This window comes from Chiloscyllium plagiosum, unplaced genomic scaffold (assembly GCF_037043375.1).
Source record: "Chiloscyllium plagiosum isolate Xiang-an unplaced genomic scaffold, Cpla_swu_hap1 HiC_scaffold_12, whole genome shotgun sequence".
Taxonomy (NCBI): Eukaryota; Metazoa; Chordata; class Chondrichthyes; order Orectolobiformes; family Hemiscylliidae; genus Chiloscyllium; species Chiloscyllium plagiosum.
Genome location: NW_028270150.1, coordinates 89489007 through 89515231, shown reverse-complemented (window position 1 = coordinate 89515231; position 26225 = coordinate 89489007). Strand labels below are relative to the sequence as shown.

The following is a 26225-nucleotide window of genomic DNA, read 5'->3' as shown; positions in this document are numbered from 1 at the left end:
GTCTTCTAGAGATGAGATCCTGTCCTCTGTGAAGACTCCAAGAAGAAGGAGTTAATTTTCACTGGGACTAGGCAGCTGACGCATGAAGCTATAACCCAGATCTCTCTTGCACTAGTTTTGCAGACCTGCTCAATCACAGTGCAAACAGTGTGAAGGGGGGAATGTTACTGCTGCAGCTGGTGGTCTTCTCAGGGTAGATTTGAGTCAGACTGTTCCAGCACACAGGTCACCCCTAGGTCTCTTAACCAACAACGATCTGGTATGTGGGGTCCAAAGTGGAATTGTCTGCTTGCCAGTGTCATCATTGTTCACCTTGACCCAGATTATATGCAATTAAAGAAAAGTAATTGGCTGAAAGAGGTATTAATGTTCGGTTAATTGCTAGGAAATCAAAAAGAAAATGAGCCGTTCTTCTTTAAATGTCAAATGCTTAATCAGCTATTCCCAGAGTTACAAGTGTTATACATTAGTGAAATTAATGTTCAATTCTTACTGAATCTGTGCCAATAGCGGATCATTTGGATAAATCATTGCGTTCGGTGGGAATTGCTAACTCCACACACACTTTATACTAATGATTTTAAGTGATTTGAGACTTTGTTCCCTTTCTGCGAGGAACAGCCGTTTAGACAGTGTGATGTTTCGATAGAGGCGGCTTCAATATTTCACTTTGAATTTCCTTCCTTTTTTAAGCATTGAAGATATTTATCCTGACAAAAAGCAAGACTTTGACTCTGGAATTGGGAGTGACAATGGTGATAAACGCCTGTCAGCGACTGAAGTGAGTATTTCTGACATTTTAATATATCCATTTGACAGGCAATGCTGCTAAAATAACAGATACTCCAGCAGTCTCATTGGTGGCTTAACTAAGCATGAAGGCATCTCAGAAAAAGTACCATCTGTCCAGTGTGGCTCACATCTCTCTTCCTGTGTTATCAGTTCTGCAGATACTTTTCAACTATAAAAAGCATGTGGTTGGCATGAATCTACATTTTATTTTTATGGCAGGATGTTGGGACAGTATGCTGGCTCAGTGGCGAGCACTGCTGCCTCACGCTGCCAGTGGCCCAGGTTCCTTTCCAGCCCTGGGTGACGATCTGTGTGGAGTTTGCACGTTCTCCCCTTGTCTGAGTGGGTTTCCTCTAAGTGCTTCGGTTTCCTCCCAAAGTCCAAAGGTTGGGTGGATTGGCTATGCTAAATTGTCCAGGGATGTGCAAGTTTGACAGGTTACCTCTGGTAAAATGTGGGGTTACAGGAATAGGGTGGGTTGGTTGGGATAAAACGAGGTTAAAAACAATGACTGCAGATGCTAGAAACCAGATTCTGGATCAATGGTGCTGGAAGAGCACAGCAATTCAGGCAGCATCGAGGAGCTTCAGCAAAATCGACGTTTCAGGCAAAAGCCCTTCATCAGGAAGGGCTGGGTTGGTTGGGATGCTCTTTGGAGGGTCAGTGCAGACTGGATGGGCCGAATGGGATTCTATAATTCTTCTACATCTTGGCATTTTACCATCTGCACAATAACACAGAACAGTGAATCTTGATTCAAAAGGTCTCTAAATTTCTCAGTAGACGGTTTATCACATTTATTCACAAGGCAGCACACTCCAGCTTGGTAGTGAGTGCTGCGCCGTCCTGAGAGCATTTCCTGTCTTACTCAAGATTGTGGGGTTTTTTTGCATAACTTTGAGATTCAGCAGCTCTTCCAGGAATAAACAGAAAGCCCGTGTAATTGGCCAGTCTGTCATGCTATGCCTTGGCATAAACGGTCTTGTTAAATGAATTAGAATTTAATTTCAGTGATTGAAAATGTAAACGTTAAGCTTGAAGTTGTAAAGTATATTGCAAATTCTATCTGAAGTCAAGAGTGAAAATCCAATAGTTCAGACTTTTCCAATGACTGAAAGCTCCAGGTGGTTGGTCAAGGTTGATCAGGCTGAGGTAGAATTATCATGCGACCAAGTGGAAAGAAGCTGTTTAAAAAATAAAAATTGCTGTTTGTAGAAAATAATGCCAACTTAAAAAACATGTATCATCTCAATTAGAGTTTTTAAAAATTTTTGCGACCTTGTAATGCCAAGCTAATGAATATTGTCAGGGTCGCATGGTGCTATTTAGTTTGATACATTTTCTGCTGCTGTCATCTTGCATTTAGACAATAAATGCAGCAGCTAAGATGCACAGGAAATGGCAATGCAAATCTAATTGAGCATATAACTATTCCTGGATTTTATCTATTTATTTACTTGTTCCTTATTTATGCACCAATTAAATAAGCCTCTTGTGGCCAGGAAGCAGGAAGAGCTAGGCTGAAATATTCCATCCTAAACTTGAGCATTGGGACTAATTCAAATCTTAATTCTATGTTATTCAAATAAGAATAAGAAGTTTTTGTAGCTTTTCATGTTTTTGTTCTGGAATTTGCCATGTCCAAGAGTGTGTGGTGGAATTGTTGCTTTTAGTCCACATTTCATGCAAAATAATGTCAACCTGAAAACAGAGACAAAATAGCTTTTATTGTTGCCGGCTTATTCATTTGGTACTAACATGAGGGACAAAAGTGAGTGAAAAAACAAGAACTTCAAAGTTCAAGGATGCAGTTTTTTTGGTAAAATGTGATTATCTCTTTGTCTATATACTTTCACAAAGCTGTTTGTGTTGGTACTCAATTCTCTGACATTTAGCGATACGCTTAACAAGACCATTCAGATGATCAATATATTAAAAGAGGAAAGAATGGACCAGAGGTGGTCATACTCCTTACCAGATATTTAACCAGCTCCTTTTAGATAGGACTAAATTGTTCCAGCCTTTGGACTCCTACATTTATCCAATACTCTGCAGAGAAGATAGAAATTTTGTAATGTGCAAATTTATTGGAAGGATGTTAATTTGGCATACATGGCCCTCAGTTGCACCTGTTTTGGTACAGCAACACTTTTGATATGTTATTTATGCTTTTTAGCATTTAAATGAGCTTCACTACCTTACCCTGCTACCTTTTCAGGGAAGATAGATTCAGCATTGAGTCACGGCTGTCTGTGCCTTAGAATTAGCTTTGATACTGTTCCCTAAAATGCTTTCAGTGCATCAAATAGCTGCTGAAGGTAAACTGCTGGAAGTTGGATACAGCAGATAGTGTAGAACAATGACTGTATTGCAGGACCAAAGAACTCAACTCAAATCTCAACATACTTGTCAGAGGATTTAAATACTGCTAATGATGCAAATTTGGAATCAACAACTAGTCTCAGTAATTGATTGTGAAACTATTGGATTGTTGTAAAATTCACCTGATTTACTAATGTTTTTTAATGAAAGAAATCAGCCCTCCTTTCCCCCCCTCATGATGAAAGCACACCCAGTCCAGTCAATCTGAAAAAGTTCTTATTAACATCTGGGAACTTGTGCCAAAATTGGGACAGCTGTCCCACTTAAGAGATAAGCCATGACCTGACAGAGTCATATTATAAGAATAATTCTTTGCAGTTAGCTTCCCAGACTTTTCACTTAACAACTATGTACTGTTCTAGTTACTGGACAAACCAGTAATGTAATGGAACAATGTTGTATAGTTGAGAAGGAATGGCCATGAAATTTTTCAAAATTGACTCTCAACTCGTAATAGTTCAAGGCAATAAGACAGACAAGGGCAAGGAAACTTCCTGCTGATTATTGTCTGAATAGAGAACCTGGTATATCCATCAACAAGAGTGGCTTGCTAACACCATGACGGATTAAGCACTTGAGACCTGTAGCAAGTACTGAAAGAGCCAACATGAAAACCCTACCTGACTTTGTCTTTACCAATGTGCCTTTTGCAGCTGTATCTATCCCTGTTAGCATTGTTAGGTGTGATCACCTATACAGTTCATGTGAAGATGAGGTCCCATCTTCACATTGAGGGCACCTCCTTTTTTTTTTGTCATGTGATATTACTCACCAAGCTAATTGTTTTGGATTTGAAACAGAGTCATTGGGTTTCCATGGGGCACAGCTGGCCATCCAACAGCAGTAAAATTGAACTGCTCTCAAACCCATCATGCTGGGTTCAGTCAGGTGTACAAGAGTAAGACCAGAAAGACTTTAAAAAAAAATTAGGTGCTAACCATGTGAGAGCACAAGACTACAATTAAGCACATAAGATTAAAGGAGAGCTGGATTATCATGGAAAGAGGAGAATGGATGGATATGCAAACAAGCTGAAATGAGCTAATGTGTAAAGAAACTGATGAGGCCATAAACACTGATGAGGACTTGTTAGGTTGAATGGCTGCTTCTGCTGTTTCAAAGCAAAATTAAAATCAAATAAAATAGCCGCAGGTGGGACACTGTAATACAAACGTACTCGAACACTTAACAGAAACTTGTAAAAGGTAGACAGAAACTTATTAAATCAGCATAACATTGTCTGGGGTGATGATGCACCCAATCCCTGTGATGCCCAACATTCTCTAAAGGCCTGTATTGTGCCATTGGATACTGTATGTTCCCTTACAATGCTTTACCTGAGTGCTAGCACAACCCGAACAAGGGGCAGGCAGGCAGGCACACTGACCCTCTCCAGGGCTGTTTCTATGCTGTGGATGCCTGTATGATTCTATCCATTGTTAGCTTCGCTTGGGAAACAACCATTAATTATTGACTATTTTTTCACCTCCTTTAATTAATCTGCATATAGTTTATATACTATTTTTCTCCTTTCCTTTGTTGTCTTTCTTGTTAAAATCTAGGTACTCCTCTGCATTCGCATTACTAATCAGTTTATGTTGCTAAAAATGTTTTAATCTGAATTATAATTGTCACCTGGTGGGATAACTATACCATCAGCAAAATCTGTTCAAATGCAAGAAGTAGTCCATTCCTTTCCTTGTAGAACTTATCAAGCAGGGTGACCTGGATTGTTTTGCACTTGTTGGCAGTTTTATTTTGAGTGAATCCAATCAGATTTTCATATACTCTTGAAGGTTCCAACTTGGATACTGCAGCAGCTACTCGAATAACAATAATTTTGGAAAAATAATTCCAACTTTTATGTTAAAGTTAATGCTCTTTCTCAGAAGTAATTATACAACTATTGGAGTAGGGCTAAAGGATGCGTTTGTGTTTGTAAAACCTTCTGCTCTATGATCTATTTATATTTATTGCATTTAATATAAGACCTCTATCTTCAGCCTTCAGATGAAGATACAGGCAGTCTGACCCTTCAGATGGCACATATCTCTGAAGAAAATCAGTTGAATAAACAGGAGGAATATTTGAATGTTAGATCAATGAAAGGTAAGTGATTTATCATTCATGCATTTCCATAAATGTACAGTAAGTAGTAAGATTCTGAGACCTTAGAGTATAGATATTCACATCTTGAAAAACAACATTGATTGTTGTGTTTTCTTAAACATAGACTGCCAGTTATACAGGAGGCAGTGATGAATCTGTGTATAAGATATATTGCAGAAGGGATATTGACATGCGTCAAGTTCACTGGGATAATATTGAAGAGAGCAATATTGTTATGAAACATGTTGAACATTTGAATGTATTCACTGGCACAGGGAATGTTAAGGGAAGGTTGATAGTCTTCAAGGTTTTGAAGAGGTTTGAGAATGTAATTGGTGTAAAATCATCCAGAGCAAAGAGACATAGTATCAGGGGTGAAAATAGGGTAAGAGAATGGGACTGGGTGGGTTACTCTTCAGAGGGTCGGTGTGGGGCCGAAGGGCCTGTTTCCATATTGTAGCTAATCTGATCAAACATAAATTTCAGGCTTTTGCTGAAGAAGGCGAACATTAAATAGAATATCTTGCCATGCCAATTGTTGAATATTACTTTTAAGAGAGAATTAGATAAGCACTTGAAGAAAGATATTGTGGAATATGAAAGAAAATTGGGTTTTGTTCGGTTATTCTAATATGAAATTAATTTTAGCATAAACTTGAAGGGCTAAAATATCTTATGATGGTGATATTTCAAAAATGCTGTGATTAAACTATTTAAAGCCGATGCCTAGTTTAGTAACATTGTCTAATATGGTCACTTAGAAGTACTCGTTTAATTGGCCAAGTAATCTTGTCTGCATGTTTTCCAAACCAGTCCCTGTAACCCTCACAGGAATTTGTGCTTTCGATATAGGTGTGTTTTTGTGGATTTGCCATGGAGAGAACTGAAAGTTACTCCAGGTCTCCCATAGTTTGTTGCACATTGGATGCAATCACAATAGAGTATTGCAAAATTATACACCACATTTGCAATGAAGTCTTCATTCTAAAATGATATTTAAATGTAAGCAACCACTCCGGAGTTGTGAGCCCTGCAGAGACCGAAAATGTTTTCAGAGAAGAAAACAGTCCCAGCTCTGTAGTTCACTTCTTGTTGCTAGATCGAAACACCCACTGTCCTTTCACAATCAGCCAACTTTACCTGAGTGTTCCAAATTTGATAATGATAGCAATACATACCCTGACATATTCCCAATCTCTATTCTATTAAATAGAAAATGAAACCTTAACGTATCCCTGATTGATCTTTACTCAGCAGTTTTCCAGATTCTTTGTCAACAGCAACTTTTCTGTTCTGTAAGCTCCTGTGGAATGCACCAAAAACTGTTACTCAGCGCCTCCAAGGGTTTCTATTTGACATGCTCTCGTCATGACAACCTGAGATCACATAGGCACCAGAATTGAAGTGTTTACCAGGAAATCACTACTCCCTCTTTCAGAGATATATTTAGTTTTAATTTAAATTTTAATACCAGTGTTTGATCTTAAGTTTACTTTGCTGATAGTTGGCAAGTACGTGAATGTGAATGATGATTATGGATATATTAAAATGCAGTATCCGTGCTGGGATTTTCCTCTTCTCTCTTCGTCGGCTCCTAGTTTTCAAGCAACAAATTGACGTGACAGTGGGCAAGAGGCTCTGATTCCAGAGAGGAGAGGAGGGATGTAGAGAAAAGGCAGAGGTAGTGGCAAAGGACATGTTTTCTCCAAGCAATTTATTTTCTAACTTGCTGTTGGACATGGATAGAAACTGAACTGATGTATTTGGTTTGATTTATTATTGTCACATGTAATTAAGTGCAGCAAAAAGTTTTGGTTTGTGTGCAGTACAGGCAGATCATAGGGTGATGGGACAGAGCGAGGAATACAACGTTACGGCTGCAAAGAAGGTACACGATCAACATGTCAGCCACAATAATGAAACCACTGCGTTTCTTGCAAGAATCTGGCAGTGTTTCCATGCTGTACATCTCTATGACTGTGTGAGTCTATTAATGATCACTGGTATCATGGTAATGAAACTGGTCAGAAGATTTGGATGTGATACAAAGGGCACGATTTATGAAACTAAGCACTAATAGGCAGGTTTATCTAAATTTAAATTGAATTATTAGGAGTCCATCACTTCAATTTAGAGAATGTGCTCCACTAGTTTCACTTGGATTACATCCCGAACATATGAATTAGTAACAGAAATAGACCATTTAGCCCTTTGAACCTGCCCCGCTACTCAATATGTTCCTGACTGACCTCTTTTGTGTTTCAAGTTCTCTGATAGCCTTGATCTTGTTGACTAACAAGAATCTATCTACCTCTGCCTTAAAAATATTCAACAACCCCACTTTCACCACCCGTGACAGAATGTTCCAAAGTCATGCAACCCTTGGAGAGAAATTAATTCTTCTCATCTCTGTCTATTGAGGATACGCGTAGTATTAGTACATTACCCCCTATTTCTGGACTCATCCACAAGAGGAAACATCCCTTTTATGTCCACCTTGTCAAGACAGAATCTTATTCACTTTACCCTTCTAAACTCCAGTGGCAACAAGCTCAGTGTGTCCAACCTATTCTCATGGAACAATCCTATCATTCCCGGTATCAATCCAGTAAACCTCGTCTGAACTATCTCCAATGCACTTGCAGCCCTCCTGAAGTAAGGAGACTAAAACTGCACACTACATTTGAACTGTGGTATCACCAATGCTCTGTATAACTGATGCATCACATCATTATTTTTGTGTTTAGTTCCTGTTGAACCAAAGTATATCATCCTTCTTATTATGTGCTGGACAAGCATAATAAATATTTTGTTGCTCATTCACTGAGACACCTAAATCCCTCTGCTCGTCCTTCTCTGTTTCAGTAATTCACAACCTTTTTATTCTTCCTGTCAAAATGAGCAACTTCACGTTTTCCCATATTACAATCCATCTGTCGGATATTTGCCAACTCACTCTAACTGTAATTTTCTGCAAATGCATGTATTCTTCATAACATAATCTCCAGTGTACCTTTGTGTTGTCTGCAAATTTGGCTACACTCCCTTGCTCCCCTTGTCCGAATGATTGATGTCAATTGTAAAAGATTTGAGGCTTCGCCACAGACCTCTGTGAGATTCCACTCTGCCACTCAGACAAAAAAAACCTAATAATGTATCATCTCTGTCAGCCAGTCAATCTCCTGTCCATTATAATATGTCACCCCACTTCTCCCACACCAGTGCTTTCCAAACCTTTTCCCATTGCAACCCCATTTCAAAGCTTGAGAGGTGATGGTAGTTGAGAGAGTTGGAGCACAGCAGTTATATCATGGGCAGAGTTCTCATTGGAGCCTCAGAGCTTGTGACCCCAAATTTTCCGCTCTCGACCTCACTTGGGGTCCTGACCCCACTTTAGGGAACCCTGCCGTACATCATGAGCTTTTATTTTCAGCAGGAACCTTTAATCACATGCTTTCTGGAAATCTAATTACAGTCTACAAAAGGCTCCCTTTTATCCACAAACATAGCACACTGCTTTAAAGAAATCTAATTAATCTTTACGAGGTATGTACTCGTCTTGTAGACGTGGCTGTTATAATACCTAGACACTTCGGCTCTGATGTTTCATATATGCCAGTTCTTCACAGTGGACTCTTAGATTGTACAGAATTAGTTCTTTCACTTGTTCATGGATTTTTAAAAACATTTTCGTGACATGTACAGTTAGTAATCAGAAAGATAAAAGGAATGGTGTTGTTTATTGCAAAGAGAATGGAATATGAATGTAGCGAAGCTTTTCTGCAGTTGTGCAGGGTATTGATGAGACCACATTTAGAGTGTACAGATTGGGTTTCCTTCATCAAGAGAGGACATTATACATTAGAAGCAGTGAAGAGAAGGTTCATTAAACTGATTCCTGCGCTCAGGGATATTATCTAATGAGGGAAGGTTGGTTCTGTATTCATTGGAGTTAGAAGAGTGAGAGGTGATCTTATTGAAATACCCAAGATCCTGAGGGGACTTGACATAAAAGATACTGTGGGAAAGCCTAGTTTAAAGATAAGCGGTCACCCATTTTGAGAGGGAGATGAGAGTTTATTTTTCTCTGAGGGGTCATTAGTCTGTAGTAGTCTCTACCTGAGTGTGTAGTGGAGGTAGGGTCGCTGAATATTTTTAAGCAAGTTTTATATACTTGATTAACAAAGGGTAGTAGGTGGGAGAGAATTAAAAGTAGTGTTCAGATCAGTCATGATCTTATTGAATAGCAGACATGACTTGGGGGTGGTATGACCTACTCCTCCGAATTGGTGCATGGGTTTCACTGACAAGATCTGTCCTGTTGTCCATCTCTAATTGCCCTTGAGAAGATAGTGATGAGGTATCACCTTGAATAGCTGCAGTGCAGATACATTCACTGCTGCTGGAAAGAAAGTTCCAGGATTTTCATTCCGTGGCAGTAATTGAAGTTGAGCTGTTAGTAGCAAGGTTAACTCCTTATCCTGAGCCAAGGTATCACATGCATCTTTCAAATGGGCCACAATTATGGAACCATCTGAAGCAGAAATATGTTCATAGGGGAGCAGTGGTACATTTGAAAAAAGAAACACCATCGTGCTTATGGAAATGTAAAGGTGAAATTCTTACAGTTGAGAAAAGGCTTATGGCAATGTCAATCATCTGCTCTTCCCCATTCCAGCCACAAAATTGATTCCAGTAAAACTGTGATAGGTTAAATTAATTGCATAAAGCTTGCACTTAATACACGTTCCACGTTTTCTTGTTTCACTTAAGATGTCAAAATTTCTGACTAATGATGAGCAGCTGGTTGCATTAGCTCTGACCATTTTACAGGTGTTGAAATAATTAAAAGGTCATTTCTTCAGCATCAAGTACCGTACTTGGGTTTAAAGCGTACTTAGTTTATCAAAATCTTCAGCAACTGGTGTACACCTTCAGCAACTGGTGTACAAGGTCATCCAATACTTCCACTGATTTCTTAAATAACAGTTGTTGAAATGAATACTAAATTGATAACTTATTTGGGAAGCAATACTTTGCATGTCACATTGCTTCCATTTGTGGATTTTCTTTCAACATGCTTTATTTTATGAAGTAGGATAGCTATATTTTTATATCTATATTTGTTTCATTCTTTTTCCTCAGTGGAACCTGATCAGGAATCGAAGGAGCTGCTGCAAAATAATCTAGAAGTGAAAGACAGGTTGTCTGGCAGGGATGATGGGTTGAGTTCTGAGTTTAGGACTTACGTAAAGGCAAGTGATAAATGTAAAATGTTTCCTGAAGATACTTGTATGCCAGTGCCCTTGTATTATATAGTATTTGCTAATGCCCACTATATTCATTAGATAGTAGCTCTGCATCTACACATTGTTCCCTTTATCGGCCAAAGAGGTACATGTTGCATTAAATCACCTTTTGAAAGAATGATATTGATTTTGATTGCCTCCCAGTAACCATCTGAGAACTTATTGTCTTTGAAATTTAAACTTTGATCTCTGAATTCTTTTCACATTCAAGTTCTGTTGAATAACACAGTTGGATCACATTGAGGCATGTTTGAGACAAAGGAATGTGTCGGATTCAGTCTTGATTTGCAGATAGAGAATAATCATTGAAATAAAGTGCAGATACTTGCATGGATATCTGATCAACTCTGCATTCTGAAATAAAAAAATCTGCTTGCTCATGTGTCCATTACGAGCAGCTGCAGTGCAAGTCAAAGCTTTAATTCATGTTCCAATAAATTCAATTCAAATTCAATTCAATTCAAAATGAGGTAAGAAGCTATTTGAAATTAGCACCATATTCATGTCTCACTATACAATGTGTTGCTGTATGGCTTTTATGTAAACAAACTTTATTAACAGACTAGTGAGAAAAATGTCCAGTTCCACAGCTTGATGAGGAATGAACAAACATCAGCAAAGCTAGACCTGGAACAACAAGTGGAAAATTTAGAATATCTGTCACAAATAATAATAGAAATGTAGAAAATAGGAGCAAGTGTATGCCATTTGGCCCTTCCAGGCTGCACCGTTATTTAGTATCCTGTTCCAGCTTTCTCCCCACATCCTTTGGTCCCTTTAGCCAGTAGGATTGTACCTGACTCCTTGAAGGCATTCAGTGTTTTGGCCTCAACCGCTTTTTGTGGTTGGGAATTCCATGGGCCCATCATTCTCTAAGTGAAGAAATTTCTCCTCATCTCAGTCTGAAATGGCCTACTCTAAATCCTTGGATTATTTCTATTGGTTCTGGACTTCCTGGTCATCAAGAACACCCTTCCTGCATTTACCCTGTCTGGTCCTGTTAGAATTTCAGAGGTTTCTGTGAGATCTCCCCTCATTCTTCTAAACATCAGTGAATATAGTCCTAATTGATATCGTCCATGTTTGTATGTCAGCCCTGCCATCCCAAGAGTCAGGCTGGTAAACCTTTGTTGCGTTCTCCCCTTAGTTAGAACATCCTTCCTCAGATAAGGAGACCAAAACTGCACACAGTACTCCAGGTGTGGTCTCACCAATGCCCTGTATAATTGCTGCAAATTTCCCTGCTCCTTTACTGAATCTTCTCACTTTGAAGGCTGATATACCATTTGCTGCCTTCACTATCCACTGAACCTTTATGCTTACTTTCAACGACTAATGTACAAGGACACTCAGTGCTGCCACTGATTTTCAAAGCGGCAGACAATGAAGCTAATACTAAATCAATGGTTCATTCGGGAAGCAATGCTTTTCATGTCACATTGCTTCCAACAATCAAGTCCAGACTCAGCTGCCCAACTCGAGTGTGGAAATAATGAACATCCTTTACATTTATAATCTCTGTTCTCAAATTGTTTTGGATTTCACAAGAAACTTCAGGCAAGATGTCCCAAAAGTAGCTTAATGGGAATCCATTCCATAATGGCTGAATCACAAGGTTGACCAGGTCTTATCCTCAGACGCCTGCCTTTTACTTAAACAGACCCCACCACCAGGGATATATTTCCCTCCCCACCCCTCTCCGCCTTCCGCAAAGACCGTTCCCTCCGTGACTACCTGGTCAGGTCCACGCCCCCCTACGACCCACCCTCCCATCCTGGCACTTTCCCCTGCCACCGCAGGAACTGTAAAACCTGCGCCCACACCTCCTCCCTCACCTCTATCCAAGGCCCCAAAGGAGCTTTCCACATCCATCAAAGTTTTACCTGCACATCCACTAATATCATCTATTGTATCCGTTGCTCCCGATGCGGTCTCCTCTACATTGGGGAGACTGGGCGCCTCCTAGCAGAGCGCTTTAGGGAACATCTCCGAGACACCCGCACCAATCAACCACATCGCCCAGTGGCTCAACATTTCAACTCCCCCTCCCACTCTGCCGAGGATATGGAGGTGTTGGGCCTCCTCCACCGCCGCTCCCTCACCACCAGACGCCTGGGGGAAGAACGCCTCATCTTCCGCCTCGGAACACTTCAACCCCAGGGCATCAATGTGGATTTCAACAGTTTTCTCATTTCCCCTTCCCCCATCTCATCCTAGCTTCTAACCTCCAGCAACTCGATCCCCTGACCTGTCCGGACTTGTCCGACCTGCCCAGCTCATTTTCCACCTATCCACTCCACCCTCTCCTCCCTGACCTATCACCTTCATCTCCTTCCCCACTGACCTATTGTACTCTATGCCACTCTCTCCCCACCCCCACCCCCCTCTAGCTTATCTCTCCACGCTTCAGGCTCTCTGCCTTTATTCCTGATGAAGGGCTTTTGCCCGAAACGTCGATTTTGCCTGTCTTCGGATGCTGCCTGAATTGCTGTGCTCTTCCAGCACCACTGATCCAGAATCTGGTTTCCAGCATCTGCAGTCATTGTTTTTACTTAAAGGTGTCACTTTTAAATTATTGTTTTTTTAAATCGAAAAGTAACCTTTAAATATCAGCCTAAATTTTAAGTTGCCTTCTGCCAAGTGCCAAATTGTAGACTGATCATTTAACATGTTGGTGCTGTCTGTATTTTGTACATCTCTCTGCTGGATGGTCCAGAGGTGTCTCTGCCTCCTACAATATGTAGTAATTGTGACATTAACCCATTCTCTTGTCTCTCTTGTATTCTCCTCTTCTAGTATTTCTCTCCACTTATAAAAATTGGTAGCAAAGAAGACAAAGTATTATCTCCGAGTTATATCCCACAAATGCAGATGCACAATCCTTTATCCGAAATGCTCGGGACCAGCTGGTTTTCCGAATTCAGAATTTTTCAAATTTCAAAATAAGTGGCAGTTTGATGGTGGAATTTTAAAAAAAACTTTGCAAAGAACAGACTTACTGTGAGTAAAGTGGGCCCTGAAACAAAATTCAGGCCTGCCAGTGCTGGGCCACGCCCCCATGTCACATCTGAGTGACACGCATCGAGTGGGTGTGGACTTGGGTTAACTGTTTGCATGCCAAACAACCTTGTTACTGAGAAATAAACCTCTCAAAAAAAATCTTCGGACTTTGGAGCTTTTTGGATTTCGGATAAAGGTTGTCTACCTGTACTATAAACAGCAGCCTGGATCGTTGTATGAGTATCACGGTTAATGGAAACAATTTCCCCATGATATTTGCTAAAACTGGCTCCATAAATATAAAGAGTACTGTTGTAATATAATGAGGGAAACAGTCGCTCATTTATATTTTGTATATAAATTATTTTAATTATACTAATTTGTTCTACTGAGATCTGTTCCAAAAATTGCTGTTTGTAATTCTGTGGAGGAGGCTCCCACTGATCAAATGCTTTATTTTGTCGGTATTCATAAGCGATAACCAAGATTATAGGGCTTTATGTGCAATTCAGCTTGATGCATGTCACTGTATGAAATTATGAATGGTTGTAGCTGTGGCTTTGGACATGCAGCAGAATTTTTGTTTTGCTGATACTTGTTACTTTTACATAGGAAAGGGTGATGGAGCCTGAAGAACCACTGCGAATTGAGGAAGATGCAACTTGGACGTTAGAGCATATGTTCGTAATTTTTATATTCAGTAACACCCCTCTGTAAATGCATGTGATTCCTGTGTCACTTAATTTTGGGTCAGTTTTCCTGATTCTAGGAATTGGATGTGTATCCAGTTGACTCGCTCTCCCTGGATCCCATGCGATCTAACCTTACTAACCAGCCTACCATTTAAAACCTTGTTGAAGGCCTTGCCAAAGTTCATGTAGACAATGTTTACTGCTCTGCCTTCCTCTATCTTCTCAGTCATCACTTCAAATAAAAACTCAAATCAAATCAGGGCCACAAAATGGGTTCAGTAAAATTTAATTAAAATTATACCAGATTTCTTGGGTCATAACTGAGAGACTCCATTGTTCAGGTCCAACCAACCAAAATTATCAATTTACTATTTTTCACCATCTGACATGACCTGTTAATGCTGCTTGCCCTAATGTTCATAATCAGTTTTCTCGCCAGCTATGTAATGTAATATAATACACCCCATATTCTCTTGGTACAAATAATTAATTGAATTAATATGTGGTTTCATATGCATTTTGTTACTCCTGCGATTTGCGCATTTTGACTATTATTCTTCCATATATACTTTGTATGTATTTGCAGCTAATCACTGAAGACTCTAGTGAAAATGAGCTAGACTAATCCATTCTACCATGTAGAATGCTGCTTACTGCAAATGGAAGAACTTGAACTATAACCTTGCATTAATCATTGGTGTGGCTCAAAGAGGGAGAATCTGTGAATTCTTTCCAATAGAATTAAGAACTGATCCCTTTGTGAAGAATTATAAGCTTCTGTTCATGTCAGTAAACAATAAATGGCACTCTCCATTTTTATATTGCAATTCTGTTGCAGACGAAACACAGATCAGCATCTGGACACTGAACCAGAGGTGATAGAAAGCTTGAGTTTACCAGAAAGCACAATCCAGGAACAGCAGAGGTACTGCTTTGTATATCTCATAGAGTTTTATCTTCCTTTCCTTGGTGCTTCCTGATATTGCTTCCACTTTCTGTATTAGTCTGTTCCTTTCACTTGATTAATTTTGTTCAAAGAATGTCTCCTGCCTCCATTAATCTGGTAGCTCGTCTTTTCTGATCTTGCCCTATTAATTGCCATCCTTTTATCTTGTGCTCATTGGGTCTACCCCTAACCTCTTGCAGTTATTGCTAAAGCCAATTTTGTTCAACTACTCCTGCTTCACCCATAATTTAGTTGTAAAATTTTTATATTGATCAAAGATTAATTTGAAAATACAGCATTTACAATTCCTATCAATAAATTCCAATGTTACTTTATTTTTATTTCCTTAGTCTCTCATTTACAAGCACCACCTTCTGTATTGTTATTGAATGCCGCATTCCTTTGTACCTGTAGTCTTAACCACTGGAGAGAGGATTATCACCTCTATATAAATCTAATTCCCCCAGGAGATTAATCATTGCACGTCTATATCTATAATCTTAACCTGCAGTAAACTACTTAATGCCCAACTATAGATTTAATCTTAACTCATGGTCGACAAACTGTTACTTTTAAATTTACCTTCACCACAAAATGTTCTCAAGTTTTATGCTCAAATTTCTTACCACCAACTTTTATTTTCTCCTCACTCCCTATGTGTCTTGTGTCTCTACAATTCTCTAAGCTTTCCTTTATTTTTTCCTAAGATCCTGGACTTCAAGTACTGAATAATACAATTTGACAATTATTTTCTGTGTTATTCCTCTGCTTGTTTTCCCCAATTTACTGTGTTCAATATCTCTTTAATTTGCTGATTTTCACACATAGACTCATAGGATCACAGTGTCATACAGCATGGAAACAGACTCTAGAGTAAGGAGAAGACCTTTTGGTAGTGTGATGAGGAAAGACTTCCTTAGCCAGAGAGTGGTGAATCTATGGAATTCACTGCCACAGAAGGCTGTGGAGACCAGGTCATTGAGTACATCTAAGACTGAAATAGATAGGTTCTTGAGTATCAAGGGTTACAGGTTGAAAGCTGGAGAATGGGGTTGAAAAACTTATCAGCCATGACTTGTCTGCTCCACCACTGATTCGATGGGCTAAATGGTCTAATTTCTGCTCCTAGGGTTTTATGGCCTTACAGCCTGTACCATTACTATACCTTAATATTCTACCTTTAATCTTTTGCTAAGTAGATTTGTTCACTAGCAGTCTCAGTTCCTCCAGTTATTATAATGCAAAAGAGCACACAAATCCATTGCATCCATTTCTTTCTACAAGTGATGCTTGTCCTTTATTCTAATTGTAAACTACATCTGGCTTTAAATTAACCAAGAAAACATTTTCAAACAATTTACCTAACAAAACTACTTACTGTACTCTTTTGGCAGCTTAAAGTATCCCTTTTACCCTTGGAAAACAGTTGAAGCAACTTCTCTTCACCTTTAAATAGCCTTAGAAAAACTAAAGCTTAATATTGCTTTCCATTTCTCCTTTGTTTTGAATTTAAAATTTACCAATTTAAATACTTTTTTTTAGTAAAACATTTGTATCTACTTGCAAGGTCAAGCTTAAGAAGAACTGGGGGCCAGTTCCAAATTTGGGGGAGTTGTCTCACAGGCTAAACAAGCAATAGCTTGACGGAGTCGTGGTCAAGAAATCCCACTTTACAGACAATGCCCCAGACACCACCATCACATTCCTGGGTGTTCATAAAAGAAATATGTGCAACAGTTCAAGAAGATGCCTACTGCTACTTTCTCAAAAGCAATTAGAAGCATAGATAATAGAGCTCCCACAGTGTGGAGGCAGGTGATTTTGGCCCATTGAGTCCACAGCACCCCTCTAAAGAGCATCCCACTCACCCCCCCCCCCCACCCTCGCCCCTGCCCTATCCCTGCATTTCCCATGGCCAATCCACATAACCCTAAGCATCTTTGTGGTTGTGGGAGTAAACTGGAGCACCTGGAGCAAACCCATGGAGACACAGGGGAATGTGCAAACTGCACACGTTGCTGGAGGCTGGAGTTGAACCTGGTCCCTGGCACCGTGGGCGGCACGGTGGTTAGCACTGTTGCTTCACAGCGCCAGAGACCCGGGTTCAATTCCCGCCTCAGGCGACTGACTGTGTGGAGTTTGCACATTCTCCCCGTGTCTGCGTGGGTTTCCTCCCACAGTCCAAAAATGTGCAGGTTAGGTGAATTGGCCATGCTCAATTGCCCATAGTGTTAGGTGAAGGGGTGAAATGTAAGGGAATGGGTCTGGGTGGGTTGCGCTTCGGCGGGTCGGTGTGGACTTGTTGGGCTGAAGGGCCTGTTTCCACACTGTAAGTAATCTAATCTAACCACTGAACCATCGTGCCGCCCAAAATTAGACATGGTAATAAATGCTGTCCCAGCCAGCAATGCCAACATTCCTTGAATGTATTTTTTTAAAAGCTTGGACATTCATTGAAAGTTTGCATTCTCCTCATATTCAATTGGTACTATACTGTCCTTTGCACTTCTGATTTGTGAACTTGCTGGAAACTGTGATGTTTTGTCCAATTCTGTGAGATGTGTATAGGTAAGTGTGAATAAGGTACATGTAAATTTTAGGAGAAAGTGCAGATGCTGGAGATCAGAGCTGAAAATGTGTTGCTGGAAAAGCGCAGCAGGTCAGGCAGCATCCAAGGAGCAGGAGATCAGGAAGAAGATTGCAGGTCAAGAAGGCAGTGCTGAGTCCGAGGGTTGGGACTGAGATAAGGTGGGGGGAGGGGAAATGAGGAAGCTGGAGAAATCTGCATTCGTCCCTTGTAGTTGGAGGGTTCCTAGGCGGAAGATGAGGCGCTCTTCCTCTAGGCGTCCTGTTGCCATGGTCTGGCGATGGAGGAGGCCAAGGACCTGCATGTCCTTGACGGTGTGGGAGGGGGAGTTAAAGTGTTCTGCCACGGGGCGGTTGGGTTGGTTGGTGCGGGTGTCCCAGAGGTGTTCTCTGAAACGTTCCACAAGAAGGCGGCCGTCTCCCCAATGTAGAGGAGGCCACATCAGGTGCAGCGGATGCAGTAAGTGATGTGTGTGGAGGTGCAGGTGAATTTGTGAAGGATATGGAAGGATCCCTTGGGGCCTTGGAGGGAAGTAAGGGGGGAGGTGTGGGCGCAAGTTTTGCATTTCTTGCGGTTGCAGGGGAAGGTTGCCGGGAGTGGAGGTTGGGTTGGTGGGGGTGTGGACCTGACGAGGGAGTCGCGGAGGGAGTTGTCTTTCCGGAACGCTGATAGGGGAGGGGTGGGAAATATATCCTTGGTGGTGGGGTCTGTCTGGAGGTGGCGGAAATGACGAAGGATGATACGATGTATGTGGAGGTTGGTGGGCTGGTAGGTGAGGACCAGTGGGGTTCTGTCCTGGTGGCAATTGGAGGGGCGTGGTTCAAGGGCGGAGGAACGGGAAGTGGAGCAGATGCGGTGGAGGGCATCGTTCCTTCGCCTCCACCGCATCTGCTCCCAGGAGGACCAATTCCGATACCGAATAACCCAGATGGCCTCCTCCTTCAAAGACCGCAATTTCCCCTCAGACGTGGTTGACGATGCTCTCCCCACCGCATTTCCTCCACTTCCCACTCCTCCGCCCTTGAACCCCGCTCCTCCAATCACCACCAGGACAGAACCCCACTGGTCCTCACCTACCAGCCCACCAACCTCCACATACATCGTATCATCCTTCGTCATTTCTGCCACCTCCAGACAGACCCCACCACCAGGGATATATTTCCCACCCCTCCCCTATCAGGGTTCCGGAAAGACAACTCCCTCCGCGACTCCCTCGTCAGGTCCACACCCCCCACCAACCCAACCTCCACTCCCGGCAACCTTCCCCTGCAACCGCAAGAAATGCAAAACTTGCGCCCACACCTCCCCCCTCACTTCCCTCCAAGGCCCCAAGGGATCCTTCCATATCCGTCATAAATTCACCTGCACCTCCACACACATCACTTACTGCATCCGCTGCACCCAGTGTGGCCTCCTCTACATTGGGGAGACAGGCCGCCTTCTTGTGGAACGTTTCAGAGAACACCTCTGGGACACCCGCACCAACCAACCCAAGCGCCCCGTGGCGGAATACTTTAACTCACTCTCCAACTCCGCCAAGGGTTTGCAGGTCCTTGACCTCCTCCATCGCCAGACCATGGCAACACGACGCCTGGCGGAAGAGCCCCTCATCATCTGCCTAGGAACCCTCCAACCACAAGGGATGAATGCAGATTTTTCCAGCTTCCTCATTTCCCCTTCTCCCATCTTATCTCAGTCCCAACCCTCGGACTCAGCACTGCCTTCTTGACCTGCGATCATCTTCCCAACCTCTCCGCCCCCACCCCCTCTACGGCCTATCACCCTCACCTTAACCTCCTTCCACCTATCGCATTCCCAATGCCCCTCCCCCAAGTCCCTCCTCCCTACCTTTTATCTTAGCCTGCTTGGCACACCTTCCTCATTCCTGAAGAAGGGCTGATGCCCGAAACGTCGATTCTCCTGCTCCTTGGATGCTGCCTGACCTGCTGCGCTTTTCCAGCAACACATTTTTCAGTACATATAAATTTTAGCTGAATGACCAGCTTCGTACTCTGAGGAGCACCACATTTTGTGATATGTTGAAGAGGTTTGATGAGATTTTTCAGTGAAGTTATTGAATATTTATAAATATCTAATTGATTGAAAAAAATCTGAGCTGATACTATAAATTGTTGCCATGAACTAAAGCAACTTCTCGTTTCTTAAAATGTTTCTCAATTTCCTTGCCACTCAGATTCAATGTGAATTGTATGGACTTGAGTGAAGTGCATCTGTATCCTTTACAGATGGAAACAACAACCCCTTCAGAATTTAAAACATCTGCAGTAAAGTAAGTTTTTTTCTTTTTTAATTTTATTTGGTATTTTTTTCATTCTTTCCTACCTCTCCTGGAGTTGCTTGCTTTTCCTCCACAGTGAAAATTTTGCGCACCAAGTTTAGTATCTCCCTCTGTTTCCATTTGTTAATCTAAATCGTCTTACTGAGTCTACTCTGCCATAACACTGTCACAGGTACACTATAGTTGGACCCTGATCCTATCATCAGCTGGTAGCCATACACAAACTTTTACTAGGTGGTCAGTGTAGAATATTTGGAAACGCTAATGGCAATGTTCGCTGGAGCACTGAAGCCAACTGTGACTAGTGCTACCACCAGTGGCTGAAATCTGCACAGAGTAGCAATGGAAACTGGAATGTGGTCTGTGTGGCTTAGGCACTTATTGACAAAAAGCATAAAAATTGGGTATCCCAAAACAATGTGATCCTTGCAAAGCAAATAAAACCACGTAAAATGCTTGAATTATGGAAGGGAAAAAAAAAACTCTCTAGTTTAAAAGAACAATCCAGATATCTTGTGTGCCAAATAATGGCAGAGAGTAAGAGGCCTGGTCCATCCAACCTGCATCTCACAGTTATGGTGCCTTATTTATCACGATAACAGCCATTGTCCAGCATGCCCAGAGCTGTGAAATCTCCAGAAAGAAGCTGATAAGCAGATTAAAAAGCCTAGGTCTATTGCAAAATCAAACTGGCAAGTTACTTTTTTATTCCTTTCGTAGTTTGAAACTAGTCCAGGAGATCTTGTTAGCTGTGATTAACATTACACAATTCCAACAGGATTCCTGCGGACTTTGATCTCTGCTCCAAACCAAAACTATGTCTTTGAGAATGATCCAGTAAAACACATTCCAGAATATTCTCTCTTTTTCTTAGTGATGTACATGGCTGTAACGTTTGTTTGTCCCACAGCATCGTAAGGTTATCGCACTAATCTTTTCACATGGCCGTTTCTGTTCAAATCTTCCTGCATATGCAAATGTCTGGGTTTATCGTTTTAAATACTTACTTTCAACTGTTGAATGAATCCCTTGCGTTTGCCTGTTTTTTATTCTGGAAGTGATGATTTAGTTATTAAGATTTTGCTGAATATGGCAGTATGTGCAGTAGTGATATCTCAGCATATCATCTTGGATGCACACCTCTTGAACCTTCTTGCTTATGTTCACTGAACCCCTTCGACACTCTCGGGATTATATGATTCTATGAACATAAAGAGAGCATCAAAGTAGTTAAGACCAGTGGCTTGTTTTAAATTTTATCTGCCTGAATTCATTTTAAATTTAAACTAGATTACTATTTTAAGAAACATTGAGTTATGTTTCTTGAGCTATGAGATCATATAATGTCTTTCAGAATTATTAACTCTGGAATTTAATGATTTTAGCTGTTGTAAGGTTCTTACAGGGTAAAATCTCTCATTTTGCTTCTCTGTATAGTGTATCTGGATAGTAAATTATAAGCCATGACTAATGTTATTGCTAAATGTGCTGTTTCTTTCATTCATTCCAGTGGGCAGGCACCAAAAATCAATTCCTCATCGAAGTTCTCCAGTTACCAGGTGAGGAAAAAAAAGGATACCTATTGACACATAGAAGGAGTTCATGGTTTTTTAAGATTCAGAATCAATGAGGGAAGGACAGGCAGAACTGAAATAATTTAACAGTACACATGGCAGTCAAAACTTTCATAATGTTCTACTGGCTTGGCCAGTTTTTCCAGTGAGAAGCTTAGCTGTAGTTGTAAGAAGGTGCCAGGTTCGGGCTGAGCTAGTGAGTCTCAGTATGGCTGTAGAAGCTGCAATTGATAATGTTACTGAATAGAAAAACACCAGTTCTGCCTTAAATAGAGATTACTGGAGAAACGCAGCAGGTCTGACAGCATCTGTGGACACAAAACAGTTAACATAGTGATCCTTCTTCAGAACTAGCTCTCACTTGCGTTCTGGCAGTGAGGACAGAATCTTTTCCCTAGAATAGTTCATTAGCAGATGCTATCAAAATTGTTCGTAATCCGTTAGATTTTGAAGAGACGAAAAGGGTTAAGAGGAAAGACGGTATAGAATAGGCTTGTATTCCCTTGTACAAAAGATTGAGGGATTTCAGAGTGATTAAAGGATTTGTTAATATAGTAGAGAAAAATCCAGTTCCTGTGGTGGGGTTGTGAAGGAAAAAGAGACAATACACCTATAATAGGAATTAGGCTGTTCAGAGTGGTATCATTAAGCTTTTCCTTGCATGCAATGCAAGGGGAACCTCTAACACTCACCCAGAGGTTTATGGGTTCAGTTAAAATTTCAACTGGTTATATTTTCGTTGATTTAAAGCTAGAAGAGGTCATGAACAAAGGCAGATCAAGGGATTAAGATCAGTCATGAATAATAGAACAGGCTGGAGAGGTTGAATGGTTTACTGTTTTTAGAATGTTTTTTAGAACCATAGTTGAAAAGTGGCAAATTGCTCCAGAAAAGGATAACATTAGTAAGGGGATGGTAGCGAAACAGGATGTAATTTGCAGTTTATCATTAAAATTATGTTAGCTTCAGTAGATGCACGGAGTTTAGTGATGACGTTGAAAATACGTGTTCAAACAATTCATTGTATTTATGTTCAAAGTGCATTTTGCAAGAATTAAAATGCAATTATTATCACTACTGTAATCAAATTTATCTACATTGTAAATAATTGCACTGTAATGTGGGTTTTACTTTTCATGCTAAAGCAGCTTTCTTTTGTTCTTATTTTTAGGCTCTTGCTCCATTTTGTGTAGATGAGGATTCTTCATCTGAGGTCATTCATTCTATTCCGTAACAATTCCTCACCTCATTAACTTTGATTCATCTGTTTCTGTGCATCACTAACACTTGTCGCAGGGAAATACTAGCACTGTACAAAAATAGATGCAAAATGTTACAGTGCAAACTTTTCTCTTCAGAGTATCACTTGTGACCCTCACAAGACCATTGGTTAAAAGTTGTCAACAATAATATATTATCACTTAACATCTTTCTGTTATTTATTAACACTGCAAATTTAATTTGATTAACAGGGCGAGGGGAATTTTTAAAAATTCATTCATGGGATGTGGGCGTCACTGGCTCGACAGCATTAATAGCCCATCCCTAATTGTCCAGAGGGCAGTTAAGTGTGTCTGAAATTAGACTAATTAAGGACAGCAGACTCCGGTTAACCAGACGGGCTTTAATGACAGTCGACAGTAGTTACATGAGGCTAGGTCTATTCCAATTTTTTTTTTACTGAATACAGATTTCACCATCTAGATGAATAACCTAGAGTGCTGTTTACTAGGCCTGTGACTTTACCACGCTTTCCCTCCCTTTGATGCAAGCATAGAGTTATATGTTTATACAGCACGGAAACAGACCCTTCGGTCTGACCAGTCCATGCTGGCCATAGTCCCAAACTAAAATAGCCTCATTGCCTGCGTTGGCCTGTATCCCTCCAAACATTTTTTATTCATGTACTTATCCAAATATCTTTTAAATGTTCTCACTGTATCTGCAACCACAGCTTCCTCTGGAAGTTCATTCCACACACAAACCACTCTCTGAGTGTAAACAAAATTGCCTCTCATGTCCTTTTTAAATGTCTCTCCTCACCTTAAAAATATGCCCCCTTGAAATCCCCCACCCTAGGGGAAAAAGGTACCTGCCATTCACCTTATCTATACCCCTCATGGTTTTGGAAACCTCTATAAGGTTACCCCTCAAACTCCTACGCTGCAACCTATTCAAACTCTCCGTATAATTCAAACCCTCCATTCCTGGCAACATCCTGGTAAATCTTTTCTGAACCCTTTCCAGCTTAATAATGCCTTTCCTATAATAGGGCAACTGGAACTGGACAGAGTATTCCAGAAGAGGCCTCACCAGTACAACCTCAACATGACATCCCAATTCTTTTATTCAGAGGTCTAAGCAATGAAGGCAAATGTGTTATATGCCTTCTTACCCATCCTGTCTACCTGTGATGCACATTTCAAAAAATTATGACCTGGACCCCTAGGTGTCTGTGTTCAAAAACAGTATCCAAGGTCCTTTTAATTATATAAGCTCTGACTTTGTTTTACCAAAATAGAATACAATGCATTTATCCAAATTAAACTCCATTTGCTATTCCTCAGCCCATTGACCCAATCACTTTTCAGGGGTAGAGGGAGGCTTGCAGTGGGTGTACCGGCTCCTTTGCTTTTCCTGATATATATAATTAATGATCTGGATCTTGCTGTGCAGGGGGATCATTTCTAAATTTGCAGATGACACAAAACCCGGGAGAATTGTAGACTAAGGAGAACGGTGCAGAAATCCGATAGGACGTTGACGAGTTGGTGGAGTGGGCAAAGAGATGGCAGATGCAGTCCAGTGCAATGGGAAATATTTTGGTGGGAAGAGCATTGAAAGAAAATATGAAAAAGAGATGTGTAGGAGCAGATGTTAGGTAGTAGCACAATAATGTAGCTAAAAAGAACTATCTTTTATAATTGAAGGCTGTTTTCTTTACAATACTAACTGGATACAAATCTATGACAAAGAATTAACAGAGATTACTTTTCATATACTATGTGGAATTTTCTGCTGCAAGCCCTTGCTGAAGCAGCACATATATATGGTTTTAAAAGAAAATGAATCGTTTGATAAAGGGAGTATTAAACACAATAGGGAGTGAACAGCAGGTTGGGTTGTGTCCACATATTGGTAAAGGTGCTAGCATATACATAATGAATGTGCAAAATGAAACTCAGTAATGAATTCATTTGCCAGTATAATTTGTTTTTGGCTGAAAATGCTGGTGTGGTGTGAGTTGTAGGTGAACTGCACACCACTGCTGGTCACGGTGTGTGTGGTCTCAAATTGTGGAATGCATCAGTTGTTGGACTGCAAGGCACCTCCAGGTGAAAGAATATTACTGCTCCTGACCCATAACATTTTTAAAGTCACATGTCTGTGTATACATCCTGTCAACATTCGGACTGCAGTGGGGCATATTTTAACTATGCTGTGATGAGATAACGTGCAGTTTCTGTTATTAATGTTTATTTTATTCATTCATGGGTTGTGGGTGTTGCTGGCTGGGCATTTATTATCCATCCGTAATTGTCCAGAGTCAACCACCTTGATGTGGTTTTGGAGCCAGATCAGGAAAGGATGACAGTTCCCTTCCCTAAAGGACATTAGGGAACCAGGTGGGTTTTTCCAAAAATCAATAACAATATCATGGTCATCAATAGTCTTTTAATTCCAGATTTTTATTGAATTTAAATTCCATCAATGCCAGATAATGGTCATCTCCATCAAGAGAGAATCTAACCATCTCCCCTTGACCGTGACAGTCTCCTTGACATTGTTCTCACTGAATCCCCCACTGTCAACATCCTGCAGACTACCATTGACCAGAAATGACTGAACTAGATCAGCCATTTTGATAGTAATTGCTAGATGAATTGTTAGGTTTAGAAAAATGTGAAGTGATCTTATCTCAAAGTGGAAATGTCAAATACTAGGCAGCATAAGTTTAAGGTGGGGCTGGGGGTGAGGTTTAAAGGACAAGTATTTTGCACAGAGGGTGATAGGTGCCTGGACCATGCTGCCAGGGGAGATGGTAGAAGCAGATATGATAGCAACGTTTAAGAAGCTTTTAACCAGACACATGAACAAGCAGGGAACATAAGGATACAGACCATGTGGGATTAGTTTGGGATGGCATCATGGTCGGCACAGATATGGTGTGCCAAAAGGCCTGTTGCCGTCCTGTTCTGTTTCATGTTCTATCTGCTATGACAGGATTTGAACCTAGGTCCCCAGAACATTACCTGGGTCTCTAGATTAGCAGTCAAGTGATAATACCCTGAGGCCAGACCGACAAGTGGTAGCTTTTATAATACTGGTTTAAAAATAAAGTTAGAACGTATAACACTAAAATTGTAATCGCATTGCATCATTGCATCCTGGTCTAGTAATTTCTCTCACCTTCAGCTCCCACTCACCTGAAGGTTGCTCTTTCTCTTGATTCTCTGAGAAATTGTCTTGTAAAGTGTTACTGAATTTCTCCAGATTTATGCAGTAGGTAGCAGGTTTTATCGTTAAGTTCAGTT

At 40.8% G+C, this 26225-nt stretch overlaps 1 protein-coding gene across 6 annotated transcripts in view; it reads left to right on the top strand.

The window, feature by feature from the left end:
• Positions 1-26225, top strand: part of lrch1 (leucine-rich repeats and calponin homology (CH) domain containing 1) — a 181686-nt gene that overhangs the window by 118663 nt on the left and 36798 nt on the right. For 5 of the 6 annotated variants that reach the window (XR_006313117.2, XR_006313116.2, XR_006313114.2 and 2 more), the window contains exons 7-14: positions 694-781; positions 5178-5283; positions 10429-10538; positions 14205-14272; positions 15123-15209; positions 20012-20107; positions 21627-21675; positions 22862-22903. Coding sequence is in view for 2 of the 6 variants with exons in the window: in XM_043700370.2 (XP_043556305.2) it covers positions 694-781; positions 5178-5283; positions 10429-10538; positions 14205-14272; positions 15123-15209; positions 20012-20107; positions 21627-21675; positions 22862-22903 (646 nt within the window). In the remaining 4 variants the exon portion in view is untranslated. The remainder of the gene's footprint in view (positions 1-693; positions 782-5177; positions 5284-10428; positions 10539-14204; positions 14273-15122; positions 15210-20011; positions 20108-21626; positions 21676-22861; positions 22904-26225) is intronic. The other variant, XR_006313115.2, reaches the window with a different exon arrangement.